At 43.6% G+C, this 18,719-nt stretch overlaps 2 protein-coding genes across 5 annotated transcripts in view; both read right to left on the reverse strand.

The window, feature by feature from the left end:
- The window catches only part of LOC129766175 (ataxin-1), a 106,605-nt gene that overhangs the window by 15,632 nt on the left and 72,254 nt on the right, over window positions 1-18,719 (reverse strand). For all 4 annotated transcript variants that reach the window (XM_055766683.1, XM_055766678.1, XM_055766693.1 and 1 more), the window contains one exon: window positions 8,736-9,514. In XM_055766683.1, the coding sequence (XP_055622658.1) occupies window positions 8,736-8,917 (182 nt within the window). In that variant the 5' untranslated portion in view covers window positions 8,918-9,514. The remainder of the gene's footprint in view (window positions 1-8,735; window positions 9,515-18,719) is intronic.
- On the reverse strand, window positions 13,034-14,542 carry LOC129761350 (uncharacterized). The gene has a single exon (XM_055759066.1). It carries the CDS (start codon window positions 14,540-14,542, stop codon window positions 13,034-13,036), a length of 1,509 nt encoding a protein of 502 aa, XP_055615041.1.

The following is an 18,719-nucleotide window of genomic DNA, read 5'->3' on the forward strand; positions in this document are numbered from 1 at the left end:
ACGAACAACTTCAACGTCGTCAGTACCTAAGCGACGTGCAGCCAGAGCTCGCACTCGTCTGTAGTAACATCGCGTGAGATACGGGAGAGATACAGCCAAAATTTTTGACTGGGAGCAGTAACAACGAAATTTCCCAGCGAAGGTGACTGCGATTCGGAAGTGCCAATTAAAAGTGGTTGAGCTTGTGGCTTATTTGCGTTGGATTTTCCGAAGAGTCGACGTCGGCGAGTTGTGACAATCCCCGATGCAGAATACTTGGTCGATCTAGGTGTCATCGAGCTGGAATTGATTAACGCTGCGAAGTTCGATTTGATTTCCTTTTTCATTTCGCTGAGTATTTCTTGTTTCATTCGTTCTACTATCTCGTTGTGCGCGGAAATCACTTCTTCTTGGCCAGATTCGCGCATGTTGTTCATGAGTGACGTGCACGACTTGCACATCCAGAATATCTGATGATTCTTCAAAACATCGTCGAATGCGGAGGAGGGAATACCGCAGCAGGAAGGATGGAATTCCGCTTTGCAAAATCCACGACAAGTAACGTGCGAATCCGTGATATCGTTTGCACATGAATGGCAAGTCGAATTCATATTGAACAGATGTATAGCACGGTCGAGCTAGAAAATCGCTTACAAATATACCACGCGAAGCACAAAGTATTGGTTCTCCTTTACAAAACAAAAGCAAAACCAACGAACATCAATACAACTTGGTATGACGAATAGGGTTGTCCTGTGTTATGTACCCATCTTGAACTTAAACCAACGAACCTAAACAGTTATCAGGTATGCTATAAAGGTCCTCGCGTTAGTATTAGTAAACAACGTGCAAAATAGCGCACACACACTGCACGCTATTTTATACGTTTGAGTAATTTTCGTGTACGATACAAAAAAAATCTAGCTCACCTGTAGCGTTTGTTTGTCAAACACGTTGAACTCAAACATCGATGCATGCAAACATGATACATGGGAGAGAGAGAGAGGAACGAAATCGTTTTGGGGGAAGTCACTTCAAAATGCAATGAAGACAATTTGACTGGGAAGAATGAAATGATATAGTCGAGTCGGTACAGGGAGATAGCGACTAAACTCCCGACTGACTGTTTAGTCGTTTTGGCGGAGAAACTGCGTGAAGAAGCCAAAAGTCATTACCAACTGAATACGGGTATAGTCAGTCAGATAGTCAGCTCAATATCCTCAGTTGACTATGACTATGATACGCCCTGATACGCATTTAGTGCAGCTGAAACTAAAACTGCAGTCATTTAATATCTGGACGCAAAAAATGGATGTATCTCGGAACCATGTTAATGAAATAAAAAAGTTGAGTACACAAAATGGAGTTCATTTATTGCACTTCAAAGAAAAAAAGTGAAAAAAATGTTCCGATTTGGTTTTGATGAAATCTCAGACTTTTCTTCGAACACGACTTATCATATGTTGGACACTTTGTTGGCCGCGTTTTTTTTCGGTTGAGTTGGTTTTCGAAAGTTTACTCGATCAAAGAGCTTAAAATGTCAAAAGAAAGTGTTGTGGGGCAGTGAGGAAAAGTGGCGACATTATATTTTTTCTGTATTATAGTGACTTTCAACACTTTTGGCTGGTTCGTCACCTCTACTCTCATTTTGGAAAGAATGTCGGGGATGAGAATTGAACTCGTGACCTTTAGCGTAAGAGGTATGGATGTTACCATTACGCCAGATCGCATCTACGCGACTTTACATATAAGAAGAAAAGTGTATCAATTCGGGAAATCGAAATTTTAATGCTTAGTAGATCGGATAAAGTGCCCGATCAGAACATGTCAGAAAACATGTCACGTTTTATAAAAAAGTTTTAATATTGATATATATTAATGCCGTGGATGAATTTCGAGGATTTTAACACCAATGACATTGTAAATTCTGTAGGAAGAGTTACCATTTCTTCGTACGTTTGTTCTGGGCAATTAATGCGGCGCCGTGCATAAGTTTTATGTACCACTGTACCACATGTGAACGGACACTGTGGGAAGAGTAAATATCGCAATGTAAGCTCCACCCGATGGCAACCTACTGACACGGGTCAGAGCGTAAAAGCAGATTGTGATTTCTGTTACACAGTCTCGCTTTTGTCAGCGTGCAGTAAACAGTCTTTTCAGTGCAGATGTAATATAAAATGTTTTTACTTGATACGAAATTTAAAAGCCGAGTCATTTCGCAGGGTTGATAGTATATTGTGAAACTAATCACAAGGCGATTTCTTCGTAAATCCAATGAGGAACCACAGAAAATGATACAAAGCGTCGATTTGTATGCTATCTGGACTAAAGTGCTTGTATATTTATGGATCACAGGCAAGCATGGTTTTTCATTTTGTGTGTTACTCAAGGCAGAATTAGTTATATAATGTGGAATAATGATGACAGAGGAACAAACATTTAATCACCTGTGAAACATGGCAATCTTAAAGACGTTGAAAAAGGAGTTTCTAAATTTATTTATCAAATTTGAACAATCTTCGTAATTTCGGAGGATGATCTTCTATGCTAACCTTGCAGGAGCTTCAAACTCAGCTCCTGCAGAGAGAAACCCGAGTGATACTGGACGATTTTTAAGGCCACTTTTTTTCATACGGTGTAATTGAATTCAATTACATAAAATGAAATACTGGAAATACTAGATCCATTAACCTTCCTATACTCGCGCAAAGGTCTGATAGACCAAAAATCAATGAGGCGGCTGAATCAAATTACTTTTAAAGCTGAATGAGTTAAGTAAAACATATTTTCTGAAGTTTTTTCATTCATTTATATCTCTTGCTTTAAATAAATACAGTAGAACCCCGATTATCCACGTAATAGTCTGGCTAGCTCAACCCGAATAACTAAATACGCGGATAACGCAATAAATGACTAAAAATAAGTTCCAAACACGAAAAAAATATATTTCATCATGAAAATTATGTTTTATCAATACAGAAATGGCTCTCATGGCAGCTCGAAATCTTCTCGTTACAGTTTTATGGGCCTACCACAAGGCTCCTGCCTAAGCCCCCTCTTGTACAGTTTTTACGTCAATGATATGGATGATTGTCTAACTAGAGACTGCACGCTGAGACAACTTGCAGACGATGGAGTTATTTCCATCACGGGTACTAATCCCGTCGTTCTGCAAAAGTCGTTAGATACCCTGCACAATCTGTTCACGTGGGCCCTCAAGCTGGGTATCGAATTCTCTACGGAGAAAACTGAAATGGTCGATTTTTCTAGGAAGCACGAACCCGCCCAATTCCAGCTTCACCTATCCGGCAAAACGATCCAACACTCTATGTTTTTGAAATACCTGGGTGTATATTTTGATTCTAAATGTACCTGGGGGAGACACATTGCGTATTTGAAACAGAAATGCCAGCAAAGAGTCAATTTTCTCCAAACAATTACCGGAACATGGTGGGGTGCCCATCCAGGAGACCTCATTCAGTTGTACAAAACAACGATATTATCAGTGTTAGAATATGGCAGTTTTTGCTCCCGATCAGCTGCCAGGATTCATATTCTCAAGCTGGAGAGAATACAATATCGTTGCTTGCGTATAGCCATGGGGTGTTTGCATTCGACACATACGATGAGTCTCGAAGTTTTGGCAGGAGTACCTCCGCTTACTCTTCGGTTCACAGAATTATCCTACAGATTTCTCATCCGTTGCAAGATCATGAATCCATTGGTGATTGATAACTTCGAAAATCTACTCCAACTGACTCCTCAGTCAAGTTTTATGTCTTTATACCATGAGTACCTTACCCACGACGTGCACCCTTCACCAGGCATCTCTAACCAAGTTTGCTTCCCTTACTTCTGCAATTCCTCTGTCATTTTTGATCTGTCCATGCGACAAAAAATCCATGGAATCCCAGATCACCTACGCTCCGATTCTATTCCGCCGATATTTTCGGCAGAATATGGGAAAGTTGGATCTGATAAAATGTTCTTTACTGACGGTTCATTCATAAACGGGTCCACTGGCTTCGGCATTTTCAATGAAAATTCCAGTGCCTCTTTCAAACTCAAAGATCATTGTTCCGTGTATGTCGCTGAACTGGGTGCGATATATTACGCATTAGGGATTGAAACATTGCCCATCGACCACTATTTTATTTTTTCAGACAGTCTCAGCTCAATAGAGGCAATCCGCTCAATGAAAGTTGATAAACGCTCATCTTATTTCCTAACAAGAATAAGACAACTATTGAGTGTTTTGGTCGAAAAATTATTCAAGATTACCTTAGCATGGGTTCCCTCTCATTGCTCGATTCCGGGGAATGAGAAAGCGGACTCGCTAGCTAAGGTGGGCGCTTCAGAAGGTACACTTTTTGAAAGGCAAATTGCTTATAATGAATTTTTCCACATTCCTCGTCAGTATACGCTCGTAAGTTGGCAGCGCATGTGGAGTGGTGATGAGTTCGGTCGTTGGTTACACACGATTATCCCTAAGGTCTCGACGAGGGCATGGTTCAAGGGATTGAATGTAGGTCGTGATTTCATTCGCGTGATATCCCGGCTTATGTCCAATCACTACAACCTAAACGCGCATCTCTATCGCATTGGGCTCGCAGCAAACAATCTTTGTGATTGTGGCGATGGCTACCACGACATCGAGCATGTTGTCTGGTCGTGTATCCGGTTCCATGCTGCTCGCTCTCAGCTCTCTAGAGCACTGAGAACACAAGGCTCGGATATCCCCGTCCGGGATATCTTAGGTAGCCGGGATCCTGATCTTCTGCTTCATCTATACCTGTTCCTCAGAAACGCCGATGTCAACGTTTAATGATGTTTCCTTCGTTGTGTCCCCGTTTCATATCCCTCCTATCCGATCGATAAACTTTTACTTAGTCGCGGCAATACATACACATACTCTTTACAGATGCACGGGCCAAAGGTTGTGCAGTCCACTGATCATTCAACAAGAGCCAAAGGTTGTACCGCTCATGACAACTCTACACGAGCTGATGATTGCGCCGGCTAGTGACCATTCTATCCTGGATTCCTCGAGTCGAGAAAGACGCACCACGCTAGATATGGGGTACAGACTAGGGGGGCGTTGCTGATTAATGGTCAGCTGCATCCCAATAGGAAGTATCCCGTGTCGGGCACACGTACAGAGCATCGAAGACTGCAACATACCAATTATGAGAACACTTGTAATACTAACCTCGAGCCAACCGCGAGTAATCGGTTACATATTACTAACATAGTTGTAAGACAAAATTGTCAAAATATTGGACTCCCGGCCCCGTCAGGCTAACGCCACATGTGCCTTAATAAAATATATATTTTGGAAAAAAAAATACAGAAATCATTAAACTATCCATCTGTAAGGCCATGAACACTAGTGTAAGCCATGACCAAAACAAAACAGCTGGAAAAAATCGACAAAAACTGGAAAAATGTGGAAAGAATTGATTGTTCTTTTTTCACAATTTATTTTATATTAACAGTAAAACTACGATATATAGTGGCCGTGTCAGTAAGTAGCATTTGTATCCTGTTTGTGATCACACATTTCAATATTATATTTTGGTTTTACATTTTGTATCATTCTAACTAACCCTGAATTTTCTTTATTCATGTCTACATAAATTTTGGAAATTGGAATTCATCGCATAGTATTTGTTTTTGTTATTCTTCTTAACGTTTGCATTAAAAAATTCCTTTTTTTTCGGATGGTGATAGAAAAACTAAGACAGATAATTGAGTTTGATAAATTTCCTATGGAAGGTTATATTAGCTTACTTGCAAAAAAAAATTTACGCTCTTACGAGCGGCTTTCCGACAGTTACCCGAAACATTCGCCATGGCGGACGAAGACATGCGTGTAGGCATGTTTTTGAGTTCTTTCTTCGATTTATTTATCAATTCCTTCTCAGTTTTCGCGACAAAATTGTTGAAGTAGATCTTCATGTTTCAGGTTTGCTCAGAAATTTTCTATGGAACGCATGCAGCATGCAGCTGGGGGACGTTGGGCGGGTTCGCCGATTTGGGTACCACATCGATATCTCCTCTAACGATCGCTTCGAGTAGTGGGCCGACGTCAGATCCTTATGGTGTTTCTTGATGAACGACAGAATTTCCGACAGGCACTTCGTACTATAAATTACCCCCGTTCATGGCCAGCCCGTAGCTAAAAAGAAAAGTTTTGACATCCCCTTCTCGCTGATTGTCCGCCACAGCAGCACCTTCTTGGGGAACTTGGTGTGTGAAATAAACTTCACTTCGGAGCTCACTTCCTTCGTGGGGGAAGTAAAATACGAAGTTGACCATCTTATTCAGCCGCTGCTGCTGCGTCATTGCCTGAAGCTCCGCGACCAGTGGACGGGACTTCCGCTTCCTAACATGTATGTTCATGTTTGCCAGGTACTCCTTCACTGTTTGGCCGGTTGCACCGACTTCCCGGCCAAGCGATGTAGCCACATTACCCTCGATCTTCCTCTCCAGCATCCTTTGCAGCTTCTTGTCGCTCAGGGTAGTCAGCCGTCCGGAACCGGGCTTTCTTCCGATGCTCTGATTGTTGCCCAATAGTGCCAAGATGTTGTAGATGCCGGAACGGACGTATCCAGCTTCACTGTTTTCGCCATCACGGTTAGAGTTCGACTGATAGAACTGTCAATTTTTTCTGCTGATTCATAGGTTACTATGATTGATGCTGCATGGATAGTTTCGTCAGTGCGTGTGAAGGTAAACTCATGAAAAATCGGCGATTTTTGTCCTTTTTTGTAATGCAAATGTTAGTTTGTATTATAAAAACAGCCCTTCAATGGTTGCTGAATAATGCTACTGAAACAACATTGTTGTAATATATTTTTTTGACGTGGGACTACGTCTAACTACGAAGTGGGGTGGGGGGGTGATGGTAAAACGAAAACCTAAACACAGAACATGCAGGAAAAAATTAAAGATTTCGAATGCTTAAAAAAAAAATATTCCTTTACTGTTTTGACGAATTTTCGTATTTTCTTCGGATATTCTCCTTCAAAGTTTGAACTCTCTGTTGGTCAACCTGAGTCGCCATTTTATTCCACGATCTCTTCATGTCTGCAGCATCAAGAGTCACTTTGGCGCTCTTATTCAATTTATGCTTGTCTATCAAATTTCTTTTAAAATCCTATTCAATTTGAACGAGGAAAGTGTCACCCATATCTGGGCGACGGGGCGACGAAAGTGTTAAACAAGACCCCATTGCCACGTTTCCACTGAAGCACCAAATCTGGCCAAAACTTCACCGAACTTTTGAGATCCCTAATAAACGGAAAGAGACGTTTCTGCAGCCACTCTTCCATATACATTTCCGAGTTTATTGTCTTGCATTCGGCTCTCCCGCCCCGAGTGCGAAAGCTTCACTCGACGCAACTGTCTAGTAGAAGCTTATAGAATTTCAGGCCTGGGAGCTGTCCATAATCCTTCTTCACGTACTTTTCGTCATCCATCAGCATGCACTTCGTACTTCGACAAAAATTTGTTGTACAGCTTTCGAGCGCGTCTTTTGATCACCAAATTTTGTTTGAGCGTTCTGTTTGGTTGCTTGCAGCCACGAAAATTACGATAACCTTCTCGCATGCGGAATCTCCGAATGGCACTTTGGTTAGAGTTGTGTTTCTTGGCAATGTCGTAGTCCGAAAGTCCCGGGTTTCAACCCCAGCTTCCGATCGTATATTCCTCTACGACGGGGCCTCTGATCCATCCGAACAACAGTTGTACGGTTACGGAAACTTCTCAGTACATCATACACAGTCGGGTTTAACTACTTTGAGCGATTTCGCGATTTTAGTATCCGCCAGATACTTATTACATTACGCCGGATTTTTAATGTGGGTGTCCAAAATTTTTTCCGTTGAGAGGTACAATTTTTCCAAACAATTTGCTGCCAAAAGTCCTACTACGACCGCTTCTATGTAATGAACAGTGATTCCGGATTGTAACTGAATTAAATCTAAATAAAGTATTGAATTTAATTGTAAATTAGAATTGTAATAGCTTACAATTGCAATTAAAAAAAATTAGCAACTCAGCCCTAGAACGCGGTCGCATCATGTCATCAAATGGGCAGCCACAGAAACAAAAAAAAAAACGATCAGAAAAATGTGTCTGGTTGACATGCGGTTATTTTTGGATAACGACATTTCAGCTATTTCTTTGATGATACGTGTTCTAGCGGGCGGCGGAAGGATGATGGAAGTCAACGAGTGGGAGGAAGAGAAGGAGTAGGACGATGTTATTGCTCGGAGGTGGTTCGGCACATTTTAATGAGCAAGGTGTGAGAAATCGGTTCCGGAGGAGGTGCGAAGAAGAGTGCACAATGAGTAAAATGACGAGAAGATATTGCACAAACTGGGCGCATCGGCATGAGGAACTTGTGGCAGGAAGAATCGAAATTCAGAGTGAGTGAGTGGATAAAAAATAAATTAATGAATGGTCTCTGTGGATGCAAGAAGCCAAAAGAGGTGGTGTGGATGCGAAAGGGGATATGTAATATGCCACAGTCGGCGCGAGCTGTGAGTTGTATAGTACGAACGTGTTGGCTCGGAAGAGAGAGAACAACCTTGAACTTTTCGATAGGTTTTATTTTTATACACACATTTTCTCCCACTCTTCTCAGCTTTTCTGGGCCTTTTTTCTCTATAGTTCAATCGATTAAATAACACCTTTATCATATTGCTAGCATTCAGTAGAATTTCTAAATATCAGAAACGATCACTTACCTCTGCTGCTTTGGGTGGGGGCGGGCAAACTCAGCTACTGACATATCGACCATGTTAGGCCCCAGCAGTGGAAGACCAGCTGCCGAGAGTGGGAGCTGGCCCAGTAGGGAAGAAGCCGTTGTACCTGGAAACGGATGGGGATAAACCCGACCGGATCCTAGGTTCTCCACGGCTGAAAGCATTGGCCGTATTTTGCGAAATAATAATGACTTCGGGGCGTCTTGCCAACAACGTTGGTTGCTTGGGGTAGATAAAAATAAGTTTGTAACTTTGTCTCAATTGTTGAATCGATTGTGGCTTCCATACACCCAGCTCTCGAATACATGCATCAAACAAATTCGAAAATTATTTTCCTGCTGTTCCTCCGGTTGCGATTGGCGCTGACAAAGATTTCGTTACGATTGCTACTTCTTCGCTGCTATCGACTTTCAGACTGAAACCATTTCCTCTCACGTTTGTATCCATTAAAATCAATTCTATTGACGTAATTCTATCGAAAAATCTTTCTCGTGTTCCGCCGGGCTCCACTTCTGCATTCGTCTTCGCGCTTGTTCCGTTCCTCCTGGGTTTGTTTTTCTTTCGATCGTACGTATTATATACATGTACACTACCACTGCTCGTCGGTATTCCGTTGCCGCCGGTAGATGCACAAATATGGTCTCTACAGCATTATTTCTCCGATGATGCCGTTCGTCTGAATTCGTATATGTAGATCAAATCTTGCTGTGTTAGCATCCATAGGCAAACCCCTCTCTCACAGGAACCGGTATGTATTAGCTCTGGAAAGTAAAAAAAAAAACAGAATTGCAGGATGTTATGAATAAGGCATGTTTTAGTGATGAATGCGTTTGTCTAATCGGTCACTATATTAAGCTAACGTGGTTTCAGGGATGTACTCTTTCTGATCGTATCTTAACTGCTTTATTGTGAACAACGTTCGCAGAATCGGTAATCGTCTCGAACAGCCGGGAGTGACCGTATCGCACGAACAACAATGATCGCCAGTGTCAACTTTCTGCGCTCAGTCTAAGATATTAGCATTAATTGTTTTTGTTTTTCAAGCATTGATAGGCATGGGGTCCGACGGATGCGGTGGACAGGCTGCTGGTGAGTTGTTTTTCGCTTCCCAACAGTGTGCAGCTCAACACGAAAAAAACAACGTTAAAATCTTCTAGTTATCAAAATCTTGTCTTACAATTTAACTGAGCTTGTGAGCTTATCCAAAAAAATATAATCATCTGAAATACGTGGTCATGGAAGGGTCGCACTTATCGGTCATCTTAAAAACGATTAAGCCAAATGCGTACACGTGATTGAAATTCATTGCCATACACTTCCATCAGTGCAACATAAATTTCAGTAGCAGCTTTTCAAAATTCTTACCAAATTATTACCTCTTTTTTTAAAATGACGCAATAAAAACTCTTTACTGGGAAACGTTATCGCACACGCCGTATTCTCAAGATCTAGCCTCATCAGATCGTCATCTTTCTCTTTCGATGAGACTCGCACTTGCAGAGCTTCACTCCGCCGATTATATGAAGATGTCGAAAAATGGGTTGGCGAAAGGTTTTCGTCGAAACAAAACAAAAATAGTTTTATTGAATATGAATCCACAGTTTGTCTGCAAGATGGGCGAAATGTGTAGAACTAAACGAGGATACCTTCGAAAAAAAAATACTTTCAGGTTCTTCTGGAAATTATGACGGATAGTATCGACTCGGTATAATCTGGGACGACAGAGAAAATTACACTGGTTCACCACAACTGATTTTCCTTTCAGGAACCATGCTGTGTTTTTGTAACATGGTCAATAATGCGTTCGTAAAGGTGGGAGAGTAAACCGGACCGGACGAAAGCGAAGAATCAAATAAAGTAGTCAGGGTTCAACAAGTTCATCCTTGAGTTCTTTTAGAGATTCTGCTGGCCTGCCACTGGTTCGGGTTTTACATACGTTAGTAAACTTACTTCTGGAAGGTGACATCGGGAAGCCAGCTGAGGAGGTCCATTTTACCACCCGTGCAACTGGTTGAGCGAACTTTCGTCTAACAGCATTACGGGTCTTCGAGAATGCCATTAGCATCTCATCCGCGTGTACGAACGCCCTTTAGTAGATTCTCGAAGATGCTGTTCGTTTTTACTTGGAAAAGTGTCATGACTGACACGAAACCTTGGGGAACTCCACTTTTTTCGGCATATTCCCTCGATTTTTGGTTCCCAATAACATTCTGACCAAAATGACGAGAAATTGTAGGCGCAGCAGGTCAACGATAACGGGCTTTTCTTTTAGAAGAATTGCATTCAGTCCAGATCCGGTTATAACTCTCTAGCAATTTCGCCTTTCTGTTGGGGAAAAATGCTCAAAGAGCGGAAACCTGTTCCGTCCGGTCCCGCTAATTCGTATTTGTCATAGGCAGGTTCGGTTGGTTGTCGGTTGAAGGACAATTTTGGTCTATATTTGATATTTTGTATCTCCTCAGGATATCCATACAACGTTGACAGCGAATGGAAGTGGATTCCCAGGGCGTTTGCGACTGCATTTTCCGGCATTCGTTGCGGGTACCATGTGTTGTTTTCATTTTGTCCGGATGCCCAGCGGATATTCGCTTAGCCGCTTGTAAGTCTCCCCTACTCGAGTTAAGCTCAGCTTTCGCTTCAGGAGATCACAATCGGGTTGTTCTTCGGCCGGTGATGAAGAGGCTTTTTTGGTGTACGGTAGAAGACTCGAAGGGGGTTTCCAACTCTTTATAGCAAACGCTGGTTTGATATGCTGTTAGCTTTTAGCTAGAAAATAATATATTTAGTTTAATTTTTAACAAAATATTGAATTAACCTACACATTTGGTAAACTGATAGCGATTGAAGTTGTGAGTTCGCGGATTCTACGCTGCAGTATTTAGGACTATATTTAGGTTAAGATATTATTAGTTCAATATATATAAGATAGATTTAAGCAAATTGACTCACTTTTAGTGTAGTTAGATTACATTTATGGATAGGAATAGGTACTAAGTCCACTAGTTTAAGTGCAATTAATGTATGTAATGATATAACAAAATATTGATACAATCGAGAATACACGTTGGATTTCTATTGAGTTGTTTTTGTTTTGCCTCTGGTATAAACCAATAGCGATTGTTATAAAAGACCGCCATAAATTTCGTGAAGTTCAGGACAATGGTTCATTTCGCGTTACGTACGCACAGCGCTGTTGCAACAGGGGGTCCGTCGTAACATTCCCCCACCCGTAAACCTTGGTGGTCTTCTGGAACTCCGGATGTCTTTGAACCAGGTTTACCACTGTCCACGACGTCCAAAACGGCAAGTTTTACTGCTGGTCGTCGAAGAACTCCCGTTGCAGTGCGTACGAGCGCCTGACGTACTCTCCCGTCCTTGCCGGGAAACACCTGCTCGATGCGTCCTCTTGACCACTGGCTCCTCGTGGATCCACTGACCACCAACACTAAGTCGCCAACGGCCAGATCCCTCACTTCTTCAAACCATTCACACCTGCGGGTGATTACAGGCAAGTACTCCTTGAGCCAACGCCGCCAAAATTCTTCAGTGATGAATTGCACTAGCTTCCAGCTACTCCTCAATACATTGCGACTGTCCACGGGAGCCGTAGGGTAAATTTTCACTCCAGTAGAACCGCCCAGCAAAAAGTGGTTAGGAGTCAAAGCCTCCTGATCAGCTGTCTCCAGTGGCACGAAAGTTAGCGGTCTACTATTGATCATAGCCTCAGCTTCTAGGATGACTGTCTCCAAGGTTTCATCATCGGGTTTGCGGGTCGCATCCAGTACAGCCCCTGTTGCCACCTTGACTGACCGAACTAATCTCTCCCAAACACCCCCCATATGGGGCGCAGCAGGAGGGATGAATTTCCAGCTTGTTTCGGCGCTCGTGAATGTTGATGCGAGGGCGTCATTTCGTTTTTCAATTTCCTTCTTGAGCTCTTTGCTGGCACCCTGAAAGCATGTCCCGTTGTCCGAGTAGAATTCTCGTGGGCGGCGAGCCACAAAACGACGAACGGCCATGATACAGGATACCGTACTGAGAGAATGCACCACTTCCATGTGCACTGCTCTAACTGTCAGGCATGTGAACAGTGCAATCCACCGTTTTGCGAGACTTCGGCCAACTCTTACGAAAACCGGTCCTAAGTAGTCGAGCCCAACGAATGAAAAAGGACGGACGAAGGATGTAAGATGCACCGCTGGTAGAGAAGCCATTGGTGGAGGATACGGAGCAGCTTTGAAGATACGACACGGAACACAATTCTTTGCAATCTTCTCCACTTATCTAAGCTTCGGAATCTCAAATCGTTGACGGATCTCGTTCACGACTGTTTCCCGATTTGCATGGTTAAAGCGACGGTGATACCAGTCAATTATCAGAAATGTTATTGGGTGATTTCTCGGCAAGATTGCGGGAAATTTAGCTTCTTTTGGTATGTAAGGAGCCATACCGATTCTGCCACGCATTCTCAAGATCCCACGATCGTCCATGAATGGCCATGTCTTGTAAATAGAACTGGATCTGGACACTGTACAGTGTCGTTTCTCTGGAGGTCCCTGTGACTTAGCGAGAATTGACAATTCTTCCGCGAATACCTCCTTTTGAGCGACCTTCCACAGTAGTTCTTCAGCTCGCTTCAGTTCGTCCTGAGTGAGAACTCCCAGTTGCAGACTCTCGTGTCTTTTCCTTCGACGACAGTTATCCACGTAGCGGAGCACGAATGCTACCGTTCGTTGAATCCTAGTCCACGAATTGAACCGGGATACATCGATTGGGATATCCAACCGCGGTGTGTGGTGGCACAAAATGATGGCATCTGAGCGGAGCTCTTCTGTAGTCGGAGCAACTAAACGCTGTATTGGCCATGAGCCTTCTTCTTCGTACAGAAAATTTGGTCCTCGAAACCAAGGATTCTCTGTCGAAAGCCGTGGTCCACTATTCCACTTTGTTGCTTGATCGGCGATGTTAAGCTTCGTGGGGATCCATCTCCACTCTATTTGATTTGTGCTTGATAAGATTTCACCGACGCGGACGGCAATAAACTTATTGTACCGGCGATGCTCAGAACAAATCCACGAGAGGACGGTACTCGAATCGCTCCAGAGAAATCTCCGGGAAACTGGTAGACTGTGATAGCTTTGTAGAGTTTCCAGAAAGCGAGTTCCGAGCACGGCGGCATTCAGCTCGAGCCGGGGAATCGAAATCGTTTTGAGTGGAGCAACCTTAGTCTTGGATCCGATGAATGCCACCTGTATTTCACCGTCTAATTTTACACGAAAGTTAGCAGCACATGAGAACGCCACTTCGCTGGCATCACAAAAAATATGAATCTGTAGGTTGTTTACGTTTTCAGGAAGAGCCGACCGAAAATAACATCGTGGAATACGAAGTAAGTCCAGTTCCGGAAAAAGGTTCGTCCAAGTACGCCAGCGTTCATATAGATCGTTCGGAATGGCGTCGTCCCATCCGATTCCTCTGGCCCAAATGTCCTGAATCAGGATTTTCCCATGAACGAGAAAAAATGCGATAAGTCCCAGGGGATCAAATAATGTCATCACCACTTTAACAACTTCGGGCTTCGTTGGAACATGGTCCTCCTCCAATATCCGCTTGAGATCGTCTCTCATAACGAAGGAGTAGGTGAAAACGTCGTCTCCTGGTAGCCATTTCATTCCAAGTACCGATTCAACAATCCCAGCTCTTTCCAACGACAGGTTCTTGCTTTCTGCGTCTGCAACTTCGCCGATACCACGTAGGACCTCTACCTTATTGGACAAGAAGTGTCGCATCTTGAAACCTCCTCTCGAATGCACTGTTTTGACCTCGTTCACTACCTCTATTGCTTCTTGGACGGTACGGAAACTATCGAGATAATCGTCCACATAGTGCTTATGGATTATGGCTTCGGCAGCACGGGGAAATTCATTGGACAGTTCTTTGGCGTTTGGTTCTTCACGTATTGGGCAGACGCTGGAGAACAAGTCGACCCAAACGTTGCCACGTCCATGATGTAGATTTGCGGATAATCAGAGGGCTTGGCACGAAACACGAATCGCTGAGATATGTAGTCTGGATACCTGATTTTTAATTGGTGGAACATTTCCATCAGATCTCCAGAGACTGCCACTGGAAATTGTCGGAATTGGCATAAAACTTTTGGAAGCGGCGTTAAGAGATCGGGTCCTTTCAGAAGTTGGGAGTTGAATGAAACATGACCCACTTTAGCGGCTGCATCCCAAATCAACCGGATCTTGTTTGGTTTCCTTGGACTGGTTACAACTCCTATTGGTAAATACCAGACCCGATTTCTAGGTGTAGATGTCAGTTCCGTTAGAGAGGCTTTATGCGCATAACCTTTGTGCTCGTAGCCAGCTATCTGTTGGCGAACTTGTGCAGCTAATGGAGGATCCGCCTTTAGTTTTCGTTCTAGTGCCTCTAGACGACGGACGGCCATCGGATAACTGTCCGGGAAATTTGATTCGTCTACTTTCCACAACAACCCAGTCTCAAATTTAGATCCTTCCTCCGTGCGGCGTGTTGACTCCTGTAGGATTCGGATCGCCCGTTTATCCTCCTTAGACTCGATTTTGTTGAACGGCGAGCTGACACCGGAATTCTCCATGACGAAATAATCACGCATCTGCTCGTTCATCTCCTGATCATGATCGGGCAATGTCGCTGTGTGGAAGTTAACGACTGCTTCTGTACCCTTTTCGGACGAAATGCTTCCGTATATACTCCAGCCCAGTCGACACTTGGCAGCGATGGGATAATTCTGGCCCCCTTCCCTAAGTTTGAACGGAACACATAGACGTAGGTTGTCGAGTCCAATTAATAATTTTGGTTGAACATGTTCATATTCTTCCACTGGAAGACCACGCAAATGAGGAAATCGTTGTGCTAATTCGCGGTACCTCAACGTTTGCGACGGTAGGAGTAAATTGTTCACGGTTCTAGCATGTCCCAACTTGTGTTTGATCGAATTACCCTTCCCGGAGATATCAACCTGTACTACCATTGAATTTGATTCGTTCCTCTTAACGTTGCCGGTCCACTGAAGCGTTAAAGCTTCCCTTCGTCCTGATATGCCCAACTTTTCGGCAACCGAGTCTTCCAGCAGCGTAAATGAGGAACCTTCATCGATGAAAGCGAACACCACCAGTGAAACATGCTTCCCAGAGAGAACGACCCGTAATATTCGGAAGAGAGGCCAAGTTATATCTCCAAGAGACATATGGCTTGCGGAGATAACAACATTATCGGGGGGACACGAGTGGAGGAGCGTATGGTGTTTTAAACGACATCCTTCGATTTCACAACCTCGTCATGATCGACACGGCCACTTGCCATGACTATTAAGACACGTTTTGCACAGTCCTTTTTGTTGAACTAACTTCCACCGCTCGTCAACATTGGCCGCTTTAAATTGTGGACAATCTGCTACACGATGGCCATCACGACCACAAGAAGTACAAACTTTAGTTGGTCTATTTGAACCCATGAAGGTTCTACTTGTTGTTGAAGACACAGAAGATGAACCTTTTGTTGAGGGTTCAGTTGAACCGGAGACGTGAGTATGAATGGACCCAGTATCTTTTTGCCTCCGCTTGTCCATCCTTGATGAACTGCCCGCACCAGGTAATTCGTAGGTCACTTCGCTAGCTGCATTTACCAGTCCCGACATGAAGTTGCCGAAAGTCTCCAGGTTTGCTATTTGGAAACAGCTTTTATATGAAGCCCATTCCAGCCGCATCGATCCTGGAAGTTTTTCGACCAGTTCTCTCATCAGAACCGGATTAGAAAGGTGATCTTTCTGGTCGGCTGCAACAAGGTGATCCACGAGATTCTACACCGAAATCCCGAAATCGATCAAAGTGTCGAGTCAGTCATGCCTAGGCGCCGACACGCGATGAATGCTATCGATTAGCGAATGAATAAGCAGCTTGGGCCGTCCATAGAGTGTCCGCAGGGTCTGTATGACGTGCGATACTCCTGATGGCAGAAGCAACCGACTCTTAACCGTCTCTAGAGCTCGGCCGCGTAGGCACCTCTGGAGACGGATGAGGTTTTCCGCATCCGTGTAGCCGCAAGCGATTGTAGACTGCTGGAAGCTACTGATGAAGATGGGCCAGTCTTCGGGGTTCCCACTAAATGATGGTAGTTCTTTGCCCAGCAATTGTCGCGCAGCGATGAGTTGCTGTGTGAGGACGACTGGATTCGAATACGACGTTTGATTCTCACCAGACACTTGTCTGGAGGGCTGATCGTTCGGGTTAGGATGAATCGATGGGCGATCAGGAGAGTTGACAGGTGGGCGGATTGTAGTACGATGAGGGTGTCCACTGATAAGAGGAGTGGAATGTTTCACGGGTCGAGGATGTTCATCGGGTAAAGCTGCTAGTTGTCTGGAAGCATGTCCACCAACCGACGGATTGTGTTCTTCAGCTTGCAGCACTGGGTCCCCAGGGATATTATTTGTATGGGGATGGATAATGTCGTTTTCTGCCACCAAATTTCCGTTTCCTCCCGTTTCTCCAGCAGCTGCTTGTCCATCCAGCCAATCAGTTACCTTCTTCTTGGAATCCGGAATAGATCCTCCTCTACTGCTATGCGAAGCCGCTTGTCGAATGATTTCGTGTCGTGTTTCCATAGAATCTTTCCACAGCTGTGACTGCTTCGCTTTGAATTCCTTTTCCTCTTTCAATTTTCTTTCACGTAACCTTCTTTCTTCTTCTGCTAACTTTTTCTTCTCTTCCAACTGACGCTCTGATTCCTCCAATTCTTTCTTATTCATTTCCGCTTGTTCTTTCAGATCACGTTCCTTTCGTCGCAACTCCTCTTCTGCTATTTTCAGTTGTGCCTCTAGCATTGCTGCACGAACACTCGACGTGACCCTTGCTGTCGGATCTAGTTGACTTTTCTTCGAACTTGCTCGTGTGCTGCGAGTAGGACGATCTGTCCCGGGAAGCTGTAGCTGTTTGATCGGCTGCTTTTTTATGGCCCCAAGCTTCGTGGAACACGACTTGCAGTTGTAACGTCGGTCTGAACGCTTGATCTCTTCGTTAACGCCAGCACAGCCAAAGTGTTCCCACAATTTGCACATACTGCACTCCACCATGTCCGTTTCTGCAGCATCTGGGCGATCGCAGGACTGACAATTGTGCAACGTAATCTCATGACGGTCCTTCACCACTTCATCACTCCGATACATCTTCGAACAAATTTCTAAAAGAAAATGTACGGTAGAAGACTCGAAGGGGGTTTCCAACTCTTTATAGCAAACGCTGGTTTGATATGCTGTTAGCTTTTAGCTAGAAAATAATATATTTAGTTTAATTTTTAACAAAATATTGAATTAACCTACAAATTTGGTAAACTGATAGCGATTGAAGTTGTGAGTCGTCGGATTCTACGCTGCAGTATTTAGGACTATATTTAGGTTAAGATATTATTAGTTCAATATATATAAGATAGATTTAAGCAAATTGACTCACTTTTAGTGTAGTTAGATTACGATTATGGATAGGAATAGGTACTAAGTCCACTAGTTTAAGTGCAATTAATTTATGTAATGATATAACAAAATATTGATACAATCGAGAATACACGTTGGATTTCTATTGAGTTGTTTTTGTTTTGCCTCTGGTATAAACCAATAGCGATTGTTATAAAAGACCGCCATAAATTTCGTGAAGTTCAGGACAATGGTTCATTTCGCGTTACGTACGCACAGCGCTGTTGCAACAGGGCGTCCGTCGTAACATTTGGTATTGTTGTAAGATCTGCGTCGAACAAACAATTGAGGAGTTGGAACATAGTTATTGGGCCGAAGAACTCGAGACACCGTTTGTGTCCAACATGTGACAGAGTAAGTATGCTCATTGAGCTAGCGGTGGGGGAGAGCCAAAGTCAAATTTTCATCACATTTTCAGTCACTCATAGGACGGATTACTAAGATCGCATGCC

The sequence above is a fragment of the Toxorhynchites rutilus genome, chromosome 1 (assembly GCF_029784135.1).
Source record: "Toxorhynchites rutilus septentrionalis strain SRP chromosome 1, ASM2978413v1, whole genome shotgun sequence".
Taxonomy (NCBI): domain Eukaryota; kingdom Metazoa; phylum Arthropoda; class Insecta; order Diptera; family Culicidae; genus Toxorhynchites; species Toxorhynchites rutilus.